General features: G+C 41.5%; 1 protein-coding gene across 2 annotated transcripts; it reads right to left on the bottom strand.

Moving 5' to 3' along the window:
* Positions 1–5,037: 5,037 nt before the first annotated feature.
* Positions 5,038–10,001, bottom strand: LOC119355950. Of its 2 annotated transcripts, XM_037622848.1 has the most exons (3): positions 9,153–10,001; positions 7,889–8,050; positions 5,038–7,760 (listed from the first exon to the last, which is right to left on the bottom strand). In XM_037622848.1, exons 1-2 carry the CDS (start codon positions 9,638–9,640, stop codon positions 7,927–7,929), a joined length of 612 nt encoding a protein of 203 aa, XP_037478745.1. In that variant the 5' UTR covers positions 9,641–10,001; the 3' UTR covers positions 5,038–7,760; positions 7,889–7,926. The 2 variants fall into 2 exon arrangements, with proteins under 2 accessions (XP_037478745.1, XP_037478746.1); XM_037622849.1 differs by lacking the exons at positions 5,038–7,760; positions 7,889–8,050 and adding an exon at positions 8,062–8,405.
* Between the last annotated feature and the right edge of the window lie 9,233 nt (positions 10,002–19,234).

The raw sequence follows: 19,234 nt of genomic DNA, 5'->3' as shown, positions 1-19,234 counted from the left end.
ATTAAATATCTTATGGAAAAGAAAGATGCTAAACCTAGACTTATCAGATGGGTCCTCTTGCTACAAGAATTTTATTTACATATTATTGATAGAAAGGGAGCTGAGAACCCCGTTGCAGAGAACTTATCTAGGTTAGAGAATATTCATGATGACCCACTACCTATTAATGATAGCTTTCCTGATGAACAATTAGCTGTCATAAATGCTTCTCATACTGCTCCATGGTATGCTGATTATGCTAATTACATTGTTGCTAAATTCATACCACCTAGTTTTACATACCAGCAAAAGAAAAAGTTTTTCTATGATTTAAGACATTACTTCTGGGATGACCCACACCTTTAAAAAGGAGTAGATGGTGTCATTAGACGTTGTGTACCTGAGCATGAATAGGAACAGATCCTACGCAAGTGTCACTTCGAGGCATATGGAGGACACCACGCTGGAGATAGAACTGCACATAAGGTATTGCAATCTGGTTTTTATTGGCCTACTCTCTTCAAAGATGCCCGTAAGTTTGTCTTGTCTTGTGATGAATGTCAAAGAATTGATAATATTAGTAGACGTCAAGAAATGCCTATGAACTATTCTCTTGTTATTGAGCCATTTGATGTTTGAGGCTTTGATTATATGGGACCTTTTCCTGCCTCTAATGGGTATACACATATTTTTGTTGATGTTGATTATGTTACTAAGTGGGTAGAAGTTATTCCAACTAGTAGTGTTGATCATAACACCTCTATTAAGATGCTTAAAGAAGTTATTTTTCCGAGGTTTGGAGTCCCTAGATACTTAATGACTGATGGTGGTTCACATTTTATTCATGGTCCTTTTCGTAAAATGCTTGCTAAGTATGATGTTAACCATAGAATTGCATCTCCTTATCACCCACAGTCTAGTGGCCAAGTAGAGCTGAGTAACAGAGAACTTAAATTAATTTTGCAAAAGACTGTGAATAGATCTAGAAAGAATTGGTCCAAGAAACTTGATGATGCATTATGGGCTTATAGAACTGCATATAAAAATCCTATGGGTATGTCTCCATATAAAATGTTTTATGGAAAAGCTTGTCACTTACCTCTCGAACTAGAACATAAGGCATATTGGGCTATTAAAGAGCTCAATTATGATTTCAAACTTGCCGGTGAGAAAAGGTTATTTGACATTAGCTCACTTGATGAATGGAGAACCCAAGCTTATGAAAATGCCAAACTGTTTAAGGAAACAGTTAAAAGATGGCATGACAAAAGGATACAAAAGTGTGAGTTTAATGTAGGTGACTATGTGTTTCTTTTCAACTCTCGTTTAAGATTTTTTGTAGGAAAACTTCTCTCTAAATGGGAAGGCCCTTACGTTATCGAGGAAGTCTATCATTTCGGTGCCATAAAAATCAACAACTTCGAGGGCACAAATCCGAAGGTGGTGAACGGTCAAAGAATCAAACATTATATCTCAGGTAACCCAATAAATGGTGAAACTAACGTTATTGAAACCATAACCCCGGAGGAATACATAAGGGACACTTTCCAGAACGTTCCAGACTCCGAAAAGGAATAGGTACATGGTACGGTAAGTAAACCGACTCCAAATCAATTCTAACAATAGTATTTCTCTGTTTTGGAATATTTAGGAAAATAGGAAAATAAGAAGTAGTCCGGGAAGGACACGAGGCGTCCACGAGGGTGGAGGGGCATGCCCTACCCCCCCTAGGCGTGCCCCCTGCCTCGTGGGCACCTCATGTGCTCTCCGGACTCCGTTTTCTTGCACGATACTTCTTTTGGTCGGTAAAAATTCATTATATAATCTCCCGAAGGTTTTGACCACCGTATTACGCAAGTATCCTCTGTCTTTTTTTCGAGCTGTTTTCTGTCAAATTTGTCAAGGCCAGGCATCATGTCGTCACCCTCCTCCAACAATGAAGGCAACGATGCTTGGCTGATGAAGATGGAGCTGAAGAGAGAAGAACCTGGGGAGATCAACAAGGAGGATAGGATCAAGAAGCCTATGGAGGATAAAGCTCCGGTGGGAGAAGAAGAAGACATCCAACCTCTTCCCGACCTCTTTACCCCAACTGAGATTGAAGCTTTCAAGATGATTGAGTTAGCTCGCATACAAAACAAGTATCTCACACGTGAAAATATTTTGTTGAAGGATCATTTCATCGCACTCAAGGGCATTATCCGCAAGTCGGAAGAGCTCATACGCTTGATGTGCGAGTATCCATCACCACCCTCTTCACCAGCAAAGGAGACATAATCACATGGGTATGGGCACTCCCCTTGGCAAATGCCAAGCTTGGGGGCGGTGCCCCGGTATCGTATCATCATGACACTCCCATCTTTATAGTTTTTCTTAGTTCGATCCTTTTAATAATATCTCGATCTAGTAGAATAAAGCTTTGGTATGAATTAGTTTTGAGTTTTGCCTTGTGATCCCTCTATGTAATCGAGTCCGTGAGCTATGTAATAAAGATTAGTGTTGAGTCAAGGGCCTTGCTGTTTTGCCATGATCTTGAAATAATAATAAAAAGAAAAAGTAAGAAAAAGGAATAAAGAGATCATATTGATCTTATGAAGAGTAATGACTTCACATATAAAGAGTATGATGAATAAAAGTTGTTAAGAGTTGGCAAACATAGTTTTGGTCATCACTGCAATTAATAGGAAGTAATAAAGAAAGAGAGGTTCTCACATGAAAATATACTATCTTGGACATCTTTTATGATTGTGAGCACCCATTAAAATATGACATGCTAAAAGAGTTGACGTTGGACAAGGAAGACAACGTAATGGTTTATGTTCTTTTATATCCGAGATAAAGTGTATTGTCATGGATCATCCATCATGTTGAGCTTGCCTTTCCCTCTCATGCTAGCCAAATTCCGTGCACTAAGTAGAAATTACTTGTGCTTCCGAAATACCCTTAAACCAGTTTTGCCATGAGAGTCCACCATATCTACCTATGGATTGAGTAAGATCCTTCAAGTAAGTTGTCATGTTGCATGCAATAAAAATTGCTCTCTAAATATGTATGACTTATTAATGTGGAGAAAATAAGATTTATACGATCTTGTGGTATGGAAGTAATAAAAGCGACGGACTACATAATAAAGGTCTTTATCACAAGTGGCAATATAAAGTGACATTCTTTTGCATTAAGATTTCATGCATCCAATCATAAAAGCACATGACAATCCGTCGAAGGGCCTATCTTTTATTTTTGTCTTATATATTATGCAAGAGTCATGGTGATCTTCACCTTTCCTTTTTATATTTTATCCTTTGGCAAGCACCTCGTGTTGGAAAGATCCTGATATATATATCCAATTGGATGTAAGTTAGCATGAACTATTATTGTTGACATTACCCTTGAGGTAAAAGGTTGGGAGGCGACACTGTGAGCCTCTATCTTTCTCTGTGTCCGATTAAAACTCCAAACCATAAGTATTGCGTGAGTGTTAGCAATTATGAAAAACTAAATGATGGTTGAGTATGTGGACTTGCTGAAAAGCTCTTATATTGACTCTTTCTGATGTTATGATAAATTGCAATTGCTTCAATGACCAAGATTATAGTTGTTAGTTTTCAATAAAGTTTTTGAGTCATACTTGACATTGTGAATAGATTGTTACTTTAACATAAGTAATCATATGACAAAAAATATATATATTCTTGTTATAAGAATGATCATGATGTCCTCATGTCCGTATTTTATTTTATCGACACCTCTATCTCTAAACATGTGGACATATTTCTCGATATCGGCTTCCACTTGAGGACAAGCAAGGTCTAAGCTTGGAGGAGTTGATACGTCCATTTTGCATCATGCTTTCATATTGATATTTATTGCATTATGGGTTGTTATTACATGATATATCACAATACTTATGCCTATTCTCTCTTATTTTACAAGGCATACATGAAGATGGAGAATGCCGACAGCTGGGATTCTGGGCTGGAAAAGGAGAAAATATTAGAGACCTATTCTGCACAGCTCCAAAAGTCCTGAAACTTCATGAAAGTCATTTTTGGAATTAATAATAAATACTAGCGAAGGAATCAGCATCAGGGGGCACACACCCAGTCCACGAGGGTGGGGGGCGTGCCCACCCCCCTAGGGCGCGCCCCCTACCTCGTGGGCCCCCTGACAGGCCTCCGGTGCCCATCTTTTGATATATGAAGTATTTTACCCTGGAAAAAAAAGAGAAGCAAGCTTACGGGACGAAACTCCACCGCCACGAGGCGGAACCTTGGCGGAACCAATCTAGGGCTCCGGCGGAGCTGTTCTGCTGGGGAAACTTCCCTCCGGGAGGGGGAAATCATCACCATCGCCATCACCAACGATCCTTTCATCGGGAGGGGGTTAATCTCCATCAACATCTTCACCAGCACCATCTCCTCTCAAACCCTAGTTCATCTTTTCACTACAAGAAATATGTCAACTTGTGACCTTGACTATTGGTCACTGAATGGTCATTGTTTTTCATTCGTGACCTTTTTGTGACCAAAAACATAAGGTTAAAAGCTGGCAGTCGTAAACTGAAATTAACGACCTTCTTCGGGATAAGGTCGTAGACGTTTACGACCAAAACAAAAGGTCGTTGAACCAATGACCTTTTGTTTTGGTCACTAGCTGTCTGCCCAGGCCACGTCGGATCTGACGTGGCAATATTGCGACCAATTGAAAAGGTCACTGATAAGATTCAGCCCGGTCCGTTTAGGTGTCTATATGGGCCGAGCCAATTAATTCAGCCCATTTATTTTTTTCCTATTAATTTTTGGTCGATTTCATGGGCCTAGCCCAACATTGCAACCTTTTTATTTTTGAGCCGTGGGCTTTTTGTCTCAAGAGTTTCATTTTTTTTATATAATGGGTTCACTAGTCAAGTGGGTCCGCATTGTCAGGTACTGGGTCCTAGCTGTCAGGGCCATATTCTTCAATTTTTTTAATTTAACATAAATAAATAGCTTGTATTTAAATTGGCACACAGAAAATACACGAAATACTTCAAATATTATCAACCGTCAAAGTGCTACATCATACAACACACATACAAATGTGATCAACATCAAGATTACAATCAAATAACAAGCTCTACAAGTATACAATCAGATAACAAGCTCTACCAAGTGTACTATCACATGAGCCAAGTTCTGCTACATCATACTACTATCAGAATTAGCTCCAATGAGCTAGAACTATGCTTCCTCCGACTTCTTTGTCCTCATACTCGCAAAGAAACATGAAAGGCCAGCATCTGCATGTTATAGAACAAAATGTTTAGGAACAAAATAAAAGTAAATCTAACAACATATTTAACAGTAAATAACAGAATAATGGAATAAATTGGTACAGAGCAAGGTACAGAGCATAGGCCAGGTCAACAATAAATTGGTACTAAATCTAGAAATAACCATATGAAATGAACTTAATGAGACATTTTAGAATCAACTTGACAGTTAACAGTAATGTTTGCATTGGACCCAGAACTAGAACTGAAATCATTTACTCTATCAAGCATATCTACAATGATGCATCACGCAACAAAAGAGAGATGCACAACATAACAACATCATATATCACACAACATGGACACTCTTTGAACAAGCATAGTGTTCCGGTCTAAAACCACAGTCAATTTCAGAAGCATGTCGAATAACTAAACATACATACATGTGAATAGCTAAACATACATACATGTGTATATAGAAGCAACAGAAGCAAATAATAACTAGAACATGATAAGATTAGATTCAAGTGATCGTGAGACACCAATATAAGCTTAGAATTCACAAGTACACATTAATTGTAATCACTTAGTAGTTATCCGCCTAAGCAAACACAGAAGTACAATGCTTGAGATACATGTATGCAGCAAGAAAGACAGGCAATGTGATGACAGTATGGGCGCACAATAATTCTGGGAGTAAAAAGAACATAAATAATACAACACAATGCTTGAGATACATGTATGCAGCAAGAAAAACAGGCAATGTGATGACAGTATGAACGCATAATAATTCTGGGAGTAAAAAGAACATAAATAATACAACAATCTCTAGAACACCTAGGTAGTAACTAGTATGGTTGCTTGCTATTCATGAGTGTCAACCATCTGCATGTGTGTACATAAAAAAGAAAACAACAGGATTCAATTCATCTTAACCATATACAGCAACCAATAGACATCAAACATCATTAGATTACCACAAACTGAAATACAAAATCGCGATGATAGGTCCACATGCTTCTGTTGTCAGCATGATAAATTGATATGCATCGAACTTGCATGATGTTTGATGAACTTTGTGCACTACTGTATTGATATGCTTCAGTTCCAAATTGGTTGTGCACTACTGTTGTTAGCATGATAAATTGATATGCACTGCTGTTGTTGCTGCAGTTAAACAAATCACTACTGCTACTCCTGAGAGCAATTCCTACTCCAGCATAGAAATTTTACTCCTAGGAGTATACTGGAAAATTTTACTCCAGCAGACACAGAGAAGAGAAGAGAGAAGAGAAAGAAAAACTTAACAGCAACAAGTCCTATACTACTGTTGTCCTACACTAAACTACTGCAACCAGTACTGATGCAAGCTTAACAGCAGCAGCAAGTGCTATACTACTGCTGTCCAGAGTACACTTAAATGAAATAATTCATTTATTTTTAAAAGTACTGATGCAAGCAATAGACTACACAAAACCTTCATTAAAGGAGTACTCCAATTCATCTTTAAAAAAGTTTATGCAAGCATTAAAGGAATAGTTTCAGTTAATTTTAATTAACTAGGAAAGTTTTACCTAATTTTACTAAAGGAAAAGGTTTAGTTAATTTTAATTAAAAGAAGAGAAGAGAAGAGAATAGCAGAGCAAGCAATGCTACTGCTCCAAGCTAATCTGACTGCAAATCAGAAATTACTGCAAGCAGCTCCATGAAAAGAAGTACTCCAAGCAGGCTACTCCAAGCAGTACAAATTTAATTAATGAAAAGATTCACATAGCAAGGTTTATTTGACATGGAATAGTTTATTTGACATGGAGTAGTTTATTTGATACAGTTTGTAGGAGTAAACATCCATCTACTCCATCAGCTCATGCAGTACAAATAATCCATCTATAGATGGAACATGAAGCAAAAACAGAACATCTTTCTCATAAATTTGAAGAAAGCATCAATGTTGACAGTAGGAAGATGCAAATACTCCAGCAACAAATTTGGAGTAGGAAACTGAATCTCTAAATACTCCAGGAGCAAATACTGCATTTTAGGAGTGTTAACAAATGTTCAGTAATTTATGGTGTATAGCGGCAGCATCACATTAAGAAAGTGAGCTAAATCATCACATTTTCAACTCATTACTAAATCTTTTCAGTGAATCAACTAGTACTACAACCAAATTCAGTGAATTAAGCTACTCCATTTTGAAGTACTCCTCGAGTGCTCAAACATGCAGAGATACAAGTACTACTGCCATATCTTTTCAGAAGTTAACTAAGCATGCAAAGGTGGAGATTTGTACTCCCTGTTTTAGTGCAACACCACTCCTACTTGGGCGTGGAGTAGCCCCGGTCGAGCGTGTCGGGCAGGACCGAGGAGGAGGCCGGATCTTGCGGAGCGGAGGACCTCGGGCGTGGGGGAGGCACCATAGGATACCTGCCCATCCACCCATGAGCAGGTTGTGTGGCTCGAGGTCATGGTGCCGGACACCGTGTCCGTGGCAGAAAGCAACGCCCTTGCAGAGCTGGTACATCATGATCTGCATACACAATACCACCAAGTTCACCAACAACAAATCAGTCAATCAAACGTAGTCAGTACATCGCGTGCGAAATCTAGGAAATGAACGACAAACGACCAAGATGAGCGGCAGTATGGAGGGGATACCTTGATGGTGTGTGCAGGGATAGCAGATCCGTGCAGGGCTAGCTCCACCTCCTGTATGAGATTGAGACAGAGAAACCGAGAGAGAGAGAGAGATAGCCAAATCCGGACAATGCGGACTTGAGTAACACCTCCATTGGCCAAAGCAGCTTGGACAGAATATAACTACACGGACATTAAGCAACAAACTGATCAGCATACATAGTGTGAATTTGACCTCGTAAATGAAATGTTCTGAGTGTGAATTTGACCTCGTAAATGAAATGTTCTGACATCAAATAGCTCCATTCTACAACTACATAGACCATGCACTAACAGTCTTAAACACAACACCGTCTAGATTAAACAAAACCAGTGCTGGTCTACACTGTTATGGTCTCAAGTCTCAATGATAAATCACAATCCACACATGAGCCAAAAACATGCACATCTCAGACAAGAAGAAACTAAAGTTCAACGACAAAGAGGATCTAGAGTTGTTCCCTGGCAGGCCTGACTCCAATCCCCTGTGCCCCATGATCTGCAATGGTTCCCCTCCTAAGCTGTAAGATAAGCCTCATCATACATATAGATGTAGCACAAATGCGGTAGTACCAGACCAAAAAGGGACAACAACACTCGAATTAGGAAGCCTGATACATTTAAGGAACGAGTAGTATAGAATCCTAATACAGTAAAGTGGAGCAGCCTACTATTATTAGCAAGCAAAAAGGCTCAGCGCTGAAACTGAACCTGACGGCCAGTTAACTGAACAACACCGGATTTGCAAAACTTATACAACAGAGAACAACGGTGTACTAATAAACTTAACGAGAAACACAGATTTCATGGGGAGAACTATGAACAGCAATACTAGTAACCCATCTAAAGGAGCACTAATCTACAAAGAACACAGGCTAATATATGCAGGTAATTCGTCAGGAACAATAATTCCTACAACTCCTATCATCAGGGACACTACATACATCAAATGACTCGCAAGTAACAAAAAATACATAGATATGGTTAGACAGTAAGGTAATCTTTGCATATCCTAAGGCAGAAACACTAATCTGTACAGGTCCTTGTTCAGAAACACTATATGAATACAGGTCCTTCGCCAGGAAGGCTAGATACATACAGATCCTTGGCCAAGAAGGCGAATACATGCAGATAATTCGCCCGAAACATTAAAGAAAGTAGATCCAACGGCAGGAGCATGATTCAACAACAAAAGGATCAGGATAAGAGATCTATTTAGGAGATGGGCACTTTCGATGATACTCACTCAAGATCGCCGGTGGAAATCGGCTCCTTGGTGGGCTCAGGCTCGTGGATGGAAGATGACTCCTTGGTGGACTTAAAGCACGCAGCCGCAGAGGCGAACTCCCCCGCCTCTTTGGTCTTGAGAGAAGCAAGGTCGATCGCTGCTTGCTGGAGCAGGTCGAGCTCCTCCACGGTCAGCTCAAGGTCCCTCATGGACAGCTCCTCATCTGCAACCACGGGATCCTTCTTGGGCGCGAAAGAGAGCCTCGCCATGAGATCTTGGAGGAGCTGATCCCAATCGGGCTCCACGAGCGCCTTCTTGGAGTTCTTCTCGCCCACCACGAGTGTCTCCTCGGAGTTCTTTACGGCCACCATGAGATCCTTCTCGGCGTCGACGAGCGCCATCTCGTAGCCCTTCTTCTCGGCCTCCACGAGCGCCATCTCGGAGCCCTTCTTCTCCGCGTTGACGAGCACCATCTCAGTGTTCTTCTTCTTGGACCACGTCGGCATCGCGCCGCAGCAGATCTTGGCGTCGCTGGCCAGACCCCACCACCAGCGCCGTGTGGAGAAGAAGCAGGGTGGCTCCTCTACAGGAGCGAGCGCGCGAGCATGGAGAAGGAGGCTACCTCCCAGCTCGACGTCGTGGATGGGGAAGCGGTCTTAGAGGGGCTGCGCGACACGAGAGCAGGGGGAGGCCACCGGTGCTGGGCCGCAGCGGCTCCGCTGCCCTGCTTTGCTTCTCCCCTGCCCTGCAACGGCCCCGTGCTCTGGTACATATCTGACAGCATCACGCCGCCACCAGCCCCACCGAAGAGATCCATTGCCGCCGGCGGAGAGGAGGATTGGTTTGTGTGGAGAAGGAAGGGGTGGGGGAGGGTGCAGCGTCGCGAGAGGAAGGGGAGGGGGTGGCGATGCGGTGAGGAAGGGCGTCGTAGTTGACTAAAAATATCATGTTAAAATCATGTCAGCTATTTTATGACCTGAGAAATCCAAAAAAAAATGTAAAACCTTCTCACTTTGTCAGCAAATGTGGACGAGTTTCAAGAAAAAATAATAAACATGGAATGAGATAAATATCTTTAAAAAGGTGCAATCAGAAATGAGTTTTTTGCCAAAAAAATAATCATTTTTTTCATTTTTTTCGAGTGCCCAAAATGAGTTTTTTTTAAGGACCTACCTTTTTTTCTTCAAAATTGGACCAAATCAATTTTCTAAAATACTAGGACATATTTAATGCACAATTGACAAAATGGTTGGGTGTCAAAAGTTTTGATCCACCTCCGGTGAAAAAGACAAATTTGCGCCGATTCAACAGGAACTGGGTCAAATTTGAACTGTAGCTCCCTCATAGTTTGTTCTTTATTTTTTACAAAAATCATTTCTAGGTACATAAGTATCTATTTAATTAGAGAAACACCAAAAAAATCCAAGATTCAACCACTAGCCAGGAACGGTCATTCCCGCCGTTTTGACCGCATTTCGAAACAAGCATAAAAAATTCAAAAAAATCAAAAAATTGGAAAATCTTCACATTGTGTCATTAAATATGACCAAGTTACCAGGAAAAATAATAAACTTGTAATACAGTAATTCTTTTAAAAAAGTGTTCTCAGAAATGAGCTACCATGTGTGAACATTCATGGCTTTCAAGCCAAATGATCAATCTTATGGCCACATTCATGGCATAGTTTGTTCAAATGATCTCATATTGTTCATAAGGGTGCATCTTGGAATGGCAAACAATGTTGCCTAAGGGAGTTTTCATTTTCTTTGGACGAAAAATTCATTTTCCATTTTTCGAGTGCCCGAAATGAGTTTTTTTTGTGAAAGACCTACCATATATTTGTTGCAAAATTGGACGAAATAAATTTTCAAAAATACTAGGACATATTTAATGCAGAATTGACCAAATGGTTGGGTGTAAAAAGTTTTGATCCACCTCTCGTGAAAAAGACAAATTCCCGCTGATTCAGTTGGAAGCGGGTCAAATTTGAACTGTAGTTGCCTTGTAGTTTGCTCTTTATTTTTCCCAAAAATCATTTCTAGGTACAAAAGTATCTATTTAATCAGAGAAACACCAAAAAAAATCAAGATTCAACCACTAGCTAGGAACAGTCATTCCCGCCGTTTTGAACGCATTTTGAAACGGGCATAAAAATTCTAAAAAAATCAAAAAGTTGGAAAACCTTCGCATTCTGTCATTATATGTGGCCAAGTTTTCAGGAAAAATAATAAACTTGTAATACAGAAATTATTTTAAAAAAGTGTTCTCAGAAACGAGCTATCATGCGTGAAGATTCATGGCTTTTCAAGCCAAATGAACAACCTTATGGCCACATTCATGGCATAGTTTGTTCAAATGATCTCATATTGTGCACAAGGGTGCATCTTGGAATTCCAAACAATGTTTTCTAAGGGAGTTTTCATTTTCTTTGGATGAAAAATTCATTATCCATTTTTTGAGTGCCCGAAATGAGGTTTTTTTGTGAAGGACCTACCATATATTTGTTGCAAAAAATGGACCAAATCAATTTTATAAAATACTAGGACATATTTAATGCACAATTGACCAAAGGGTTGGGTGTCAAAATTTTTGATCCACCTCTCGTGAAAAAGACAAATTCCCGCCGATTCAGTTGGAAGCGGGTCAAATTTGAACTGCAGCTGCCTCATAGTTTGCTCTTTATTTTTTCCAAAAATCATTTATAGGTACATAAGTATCTATTTAATTAGAGAAACACCAAAAAAATTCAAGATTCAACCACTAGCTAGGAACGGTCATTCCCGCCGTTTTGTCCGCATTTTGAAACGGGCATAAAAAATTCAAAAAAAATCAAAAAAATTGGAAAACCTTCGCATTGTGTCATTAATGTGGCCAAGTTTCCAGGAAAAATAATAAACTTGTAATACGGAAATTATTTTAAAAAAGTGTTCTCAGAAACGAGCTATCATGCATGAGGATTCATGGCTTTCAAGCCAAATGATCAATCTTATGGCCACATTCATGGCATAGTTTGTTCAAATGATCTCATATTGTGCACAAGGGTGCATCTTGGAATTCCAAACAATGTTGCCTAACAGAGTTTTCATTTTCTTTGCACGGAAAATTCATTTTCCATTTTTTGAGTGCCTGAAATGAGTTTTTTTGTGAAGGACCTACCATATATTTGTTGCAAAATTGGACCAAATCAATTTTATAAAATACTAGGAAATATTTAATTCATAATTGACAAAATAGTTGGGTGTCAAAAATTTTGATCCACCTCTGGTGAGAAAGACAAATTCCCGCCGATTCAGTAGGAAGCGGGTCAAATTTGAACTGCAGCTGCCTCATAGTTTACTGTTTATTTTTTCCCAAAATCATTTCTAGTTACATACGTACCTATTTAATCAGAAATACATGGTTTGGTGGCGATACGTTGAGGTTTGGATGGTGGCTGAGGGCCCCAACTCTAGAGCGCGTAAACTCGCATGCCCGCCGCGAGGTCATCGCGTGACCGTGGCGTTGCCATGTGTTCTGGGCGGCCTAGGCATGTCTAGTGGGCCGGGCACTCCCCAGGTAGGTGCTACGAGGAAAATCACAACATAAGATTCTCACGAGGAGACCGATCGATGCTTAAACATGAATAAGCAGCCAAGTGTTTGATTAGCAGTACGGGAAATGCACATGGCTAATGGGCGTGAGTTTTGGCTGAGGATGATCAGTTACTAAGAAGACCGTCTTCACAAATTTTCAGCTCAAAAGGAGGAGCCTAGGTGGTACTTGCTTTGCAAAGTACCACACTGGACATAAATACGAATGTTGAAGCTGGGCTCAAAATAATGAATGGATCGAGCTGGCATTTGGTGGAGGATGGTTATTTGGGTATAGGAAAGCACTGTAGAAAATGGATACTATTTGGACATGCCAAAGTGGTACTTCCTTCACAAAGTGTTTTTCTGAACAGAATAGGAAAATGAATATTTTCGAATTATTTTTGAACGAGGCAAGGAAGGTTTTTTTACATATTTCATGAAGATATGACCCAAAGAATTTATGAGATTTTTTTGGGAATTTTGGGAATGACAGAAATATAGGTTGCTTCACAACCTAGGGCCAAAACTGCCACATGGACATGACACATAGGCAAAACTGACGAGATGGCGCCTAGTCATCACAACCCACCATAATATACAAGGCTATGACCATCTATATTGGTCGTTAACAACTAGAAATAAGGCAGCGGACCAGTGCTGTTTGCTTTATGACCATTTCGTGTAAGGAAATTACGACCTTTCTGACCAAAATGGTTGCAATGGTTTAGGGTTTGGAACCCCCCGAACAGCTTTTGACCAATTGGTCTGAAATGGTCATAGATCTATGACCAATTCTTCCAGGGTCACTGATAGAAGGTCACTAGTTGACATATTTCTTGTAGTGTTTGTATCCAATCTTTGTACCAAAACCTTAGATTGGTACCTGTGGGTTGCTAGTAGTGTTGATTACTCCTTGTAGTTGATGCTAGTTGGTTTATTTGGTGGAAGATCATATGTTCAGATCCTTAATGCATATCAATACCCCTCTGATTATGAACATAAATATGATTTGTGAGTAGTACGTTTGTTCCTGAGGACATGGGAGAAGTCTTGCTATAAGTAGTCATGTGAATTTGGTATTCGTTCGATATTTTGATGAGATGTTTGTTGTCTATCCTCTAGTGGTGTTATGTGAATGTCGACTACATGACACTTCACCATTGTTTGGGCCTAGAGGAAGGAATTGGGAAGTAATAAGTAGATGATGGGTTGCTAGAGTGACAGAAGCTTAAACCCTAGTTTATGCGTTGCTTCGTAAGGGGCTGATTTGGATCCATATGTTTCATGCTATGGTTAGGTTTACCTTAATACTTCTTTTGTAGTTGCGGATGCTTACAATAGGGGTTAATCATAAGTGGGATGCTTGTCCAAGGAAGGGCAGTACCCAAGCACCGGTCCACCCACATATCAAATTATCAAAGTAATGAACGCGAATCATATGAGCGTGATGAAAACTAGCTTGACGATAATTCCCATGTGTCCTCGGGAGCGCTTTTCTCATATAAGAACTTGTCCAGGCTTGTCCTTTGCTACAAAAAGGATTGGGCCACCTTGCTGCACCTTATTTACTTTCATTGCTTGTTACCCGTTACAAATTATCTTATTACAAAACTATCAGTTACCTACAATTTCAATGCTTGCACAGAATACCTTACTGAAAACCGCTTGTCATTTCCTTCTGCTCCTCGTTGGGTTCGACACTCTTACTTATTGAAAGGACTACGATAGATCCCCTACACTTGTGGGTCCTCACTGCCCTTCAAGAACTCAAATCCACCATGCGCTGGCCTCACGGTGGGCGCCAACTGTCGTGGAATTGTCACGTCAGATGTCCTAGTGAAAGGACTTAGTCATGGACTAATCTCAACTAGGAAGATTAAAGGGGTTAATCGGGACAAAGGACATGGGGTTTATACTGGTTCGGCCCCTTACAGTGAAGGTAAAAGCCTACGATCCAGTTTTGAGTGGGATTGCTTATGTCTCGATTACCAAGGAGCGAATCCGCTTGACCCGGCTCTCGATATGATGTTACTTGTCCTGAACCGCCACCGGGTTGTCCCCTTATATACAGAGGTTGACACCCCATGGATCTCAGAGTCCCGGCCGACTCATAAATAGTGTCCAGCTTGGTCTCTGTCTATTCCTGCCGTACAACACAAGTTACATACATATGGCGGTTTATCTTCTACGGGCCTTAAGTCGCCTTTGGGCTTTGGGCCCTTAACTGAACCGCCATATTCAAGCTTTGTCTTGGGCTTCATGGATCCTCATAGGTATAACCCGACCCCTCCTAGGCGGGTCATACCTAATAGTTATATTCCCAACAGGACTAGAAAAAGTCCCTCTTAGAGACTTTTTAACCAAACAGGAGGGACTACTAGGGACTAAAACTTGCTTTTTGGGATTTAATGAAGAAGACTCTCAAGGAGAGTTTTTTTGGGACTTTTCCAACAATGCCCCTCCCTACACCCATTTCCCTTCCGCCCCATGGTGTTGTTTGGTTGTTATTTTTCTATATACTGGGGGTAAAATGGTCATTCAATAACCTCTAGGGAGGGACTAGGGACTTTTTAGTCCCTAAAAACAAACATGGAGGGGCTTTTTAAGGAGTAGGGACTTTTTAGTTGGGACTAGAAAAAGTCCTAGGACTTATGAACCAAACAGGGCCACAATATGGACTACATTCGGAGCAAAATGAGTGAATCTACACTCTAAAATACGTCTATATACATCAGTGTTTGGAGTATGTACTAGTAGTTCATATTGAAATCTACTAAAGGACATGTATATTCCAAACAATATGATAATCACTCTAACTAAGGTAGTAGGGACGAGGAGTAAACGAAGGGAGTAATAAAATTTTCTCCTCGTCCCGCGAGCCACCACGTGTGTGGGCGAGGGAGCGGGCGTAAGGCGTACAGTACAACTCCTAGTGAGCAAGCTTCACCTCGTCCTGCGAGCCACCACGCCCGTGGGCAAGGAAACGGCGTACTAAGCAAGCTTCTCCTCGTTCTGCGAGTTGACGGGACACATCAAAAGTACTCAAGTGTATAGAGCCTTGCCTCTAAGGTAGGCCCCACATGGTTTGCCTCTTTTTTAACATAACACATCAAGTCGTAATTTGTTTGTTCACCCATGGTAGATGATCCTCCCTCCATCAAGTGGAAAACCAGTAGACGTGTAAAATTACCACGTGGGCTGCCTTTTCATACAGAAATGAGCTCCACCATGTACCCATGCGGGTGTGGTTGGGAAAGAGACGGGAGTACGTGCGCCGTGTGTGCACCTCTTCTCTTCGTGCACGTCCCCCACCTACGTGGGTGTGTGTGAGAGATACAAACCTAGACAAATGGCTTGTGCGTTCGTGAGTGTTTTTGTTTTGGGGGGGGGGGTTGATTTCGTGAATGTATTTGTGGGAATATGTGCCGATGACATCTCAAACAAAATTTTGCATGCAATGTGTGTGAAATGGAGGCCTATCCATATCATATATAGAGGGCTGGGCGATCCACGAGAAGAGAGGGAGGGGTCATAGATATTGATAGAGTCGAAGAGAGGATCAAGTGGGTGGGTGTGAGATTGATGAAGAGAGCCATCGAAATGGTGTGTGTGTGCAAGTCAAAGATATTGGGCGACTGACCTACCGAAACATCAGAGGGCACATGTCAAGTTTGTGTGTGGCAGGGAGACATGACTAGAGCGCTCAATGTATCGGTGTGTGTGTGTGTGGGAGGGGGGTGGGGGAGGGGTAGGCAGAGTCCTAACTATAGAGGTAGAACGACTCATATATGTGTTGAGAAGGAGAGACCCAGCTATGTCTTGAGGGAGATCGGTCGACATCCATACATAACTGAAGGATGGGAAATAGGATGGGACAGAGAGACAGAGAGGAGAGAGAGAGGGAGGGAGGGAGAGGGCTAGAGTGCTGGATGGGTGATGGAGTTGCTTCTCGAAGATGGTGGGAGAGGCCTACTAGACAATTTGAGGGTGGAACTGCAATATTATCAATAAGAGTGGGGATGTGTTTCTGTGTGTGCATGTGCGTGATAGATCTGTCGGGACGCATCCATGGATGATGAAGGGGAACCATGTGTTTGGTAAGCAAACCTACCTAGATCGGTAGATCAATTGTTGTTTGTCGGAGGAAGGGAGAGACATAACTAATGAGGTAGATCGATTGACGCGTGGGAAAAAATGAGTTCTAAGGACCTACCTAGCTATATGTATAGCGGGAGATCGGTCGGTGTACGTCCATTTGTTAGAGGCAAATAAGGCCCAGCGAGACGGATAGACAGAGAAAATGGAGCTAGGAGGTGGTGCGAGAGGCCCAGCTACTAGCTTGATAGGGGGAAGAGCGTGCAGTTGTGAGATCGATGAAAAGAGGGGCGAGAGTTTACACATGTGTGGGACCGTATGAGATATACGAGGCAAGGACATATAAAGGAGGAGATTGAAGGTGCATGTGTATGTTGTAGACAAACATCGCCGGAGAGGTTTATCGATCGGTGTGTGTCGGAAAGGAGTTGTGGAGACTGTGGGAGAACGAACTAAAGAAAAAAAAATGAATGTGCGTGATGGATAGAATGCTGAGGGAGGGGGAGGGCGAGGAGGGCGTGTGCATGCACAAGAGAAAGTTAGTGGTAGCTACAAAGGTTAGAGGATTGTGTGGGTGTAAGAGACTAACAAAGATCACAATTTGATATGAAAGTGGATTCATATATTTGAATAGGAGATCATAGTGTTTTAAACATATGCATGCATGAATATAGCGGTGATATGGGTGTTGTGGTTTTGCACATGTTATACCATAATGTGATAATGCATGGCGTTTGCAACTTACAGCTAAATGTCGAACAATCTAAACCATACTATACATCGAACAATCTCACATTTTATTTGAATTTGTGATAATGTGTGGCGTTTGCAGCTTACAACTAAGTATCGAACAATCTAAACAATACTATATGTCAAACATTCTCACATTTTATTTGAATTTGTGGTAATGTGTGGTGTTTGCAACTCACATCTAAATACTTGTACGAGTAGGGGGCGGGGCACCATACATAATGTGATAAACACATTATACATATGAGACATGGTTTAGATTATGAAGATCTAGCCAGAGCTTGAAATGTACTGTAATTTGAAATCAACATAAAGTAGATTCAAAAAATCGAGTTCGAGTTCATATAGTACACATAGTTCATATGTAACTCGAGACTAATCATGTGGTGTGCTATGAAGATAATACACAAACGATGGTTTAACTTGACAATAATGATGATTGTAGATCTTATTAAAACAGAGAAACGAATTCAAATGCTTTGAATTCACAACAATCATTATTGTAGATCTTATTCAAATAGAGAAACAAATTCAAATTTACTTCATCTTGAAGCGGTAGTATATATGTTTGGAATGCACTAAAACGTTCATTTGAGTAGTAGGTTGCATGCATTATACACGTAGCGAAATATTTTAATTGAACATAACATGAATTCAAAAATTTGAATGACATTTGTAGTGCTAATTGATTTGGTATAGTACACATTAGGCTTGTCCCCAAATTTCAACCCGCGCCTTGTTAGCCCGAAATATTTAAGATATATCTTTGTCTTGTTGTGCTCCGACAACACCCTCCATCTCAACCCACGCCTTGCTATTCCAAAATTACACCTCGAAGTGAAAACTCCCACCTCCTGTGAAATCCCGACACGCGAAATGCCCGTGATACCCCTGAACCGAAAGAACCACCTCAAATCGGTGGGGGTACTTTCGTAACTTACCCCACATTTCGGACAAGCGCATCCCTAAGCCATGGTTCCCCACTCCCATTCCATCCGCCCACCCATTCATACACCAAGGCCAGGAAAACCCGTGAAGCCCCACACTCTCCTCCATCCGCCACCCAGCCGGAGCCTCTTCCTCGATGACGTCGTCCACAACAACACCTCGACGTCCCTCATCCACCATACTGAATGAGGATCCTTCGTTGATCTGGACATCCCGCCGGTTCAGCCACCCCGTCCTCCACCTCCAAGGAGCTGCCTCGATGTTCCCCTCGTATTTCGCACCACCTCCATTCCCACACCGCCGTCTTCACCCGCACCACCGAAAGAGCATCACCATTTCCTCGGATGAAGCTGTGGCCTAATCGGCTCCACCAAAGAGATTGTACACTAATCGCCGCATTTTCTTCTTGATTCGATCTCACGGTGCTGCTGGCGCTCGGTCCCGAGCCGACACAGCGTAGCTCCATCCACGACGTCATCGCCGGCCACTTCCTCCACGACGTCACCCCCTCTGCGGCGATGTCCACATCAGTAGGAGCTGCTGCTGCTTTAGCTCTCGCTCGCGCTGCTGCTCTGCTCTTGCTCTCGGTCCCCTACCTAGTCTGCTCTTGCTCTTGCTCTTGCTTGCGTTGCTGTTCTCGCTCTTGACCTTGCTTGTGATGCTGCTCCGATTTAGCTACACTTCAGTAGACTGAATCGACTTTTGGGTCAGTCGATTTTTAGGGGGTGGGGTGGG

Source organism: Triticum dicoccoides, chromosome 2A, assembly GCF_002162155.2.
Source record: "Triticum dicoccoides isolate Atlit2015 ecotype Zavitan chromosome 2A, WEW_v2.0, whole genome shotgun sequence".
Classification (NCBI taxonomy): Eukaryota; Viridiplantae; Streptophyta; class Magnoliopsida; order Poales; family Poaceae; genus Triticum; species Triticum dicoccoides.
Note: the sequence above shows the minus strand (reverse complement) of the source record. Positions and strands in the feature narration are given on the sequence as shown.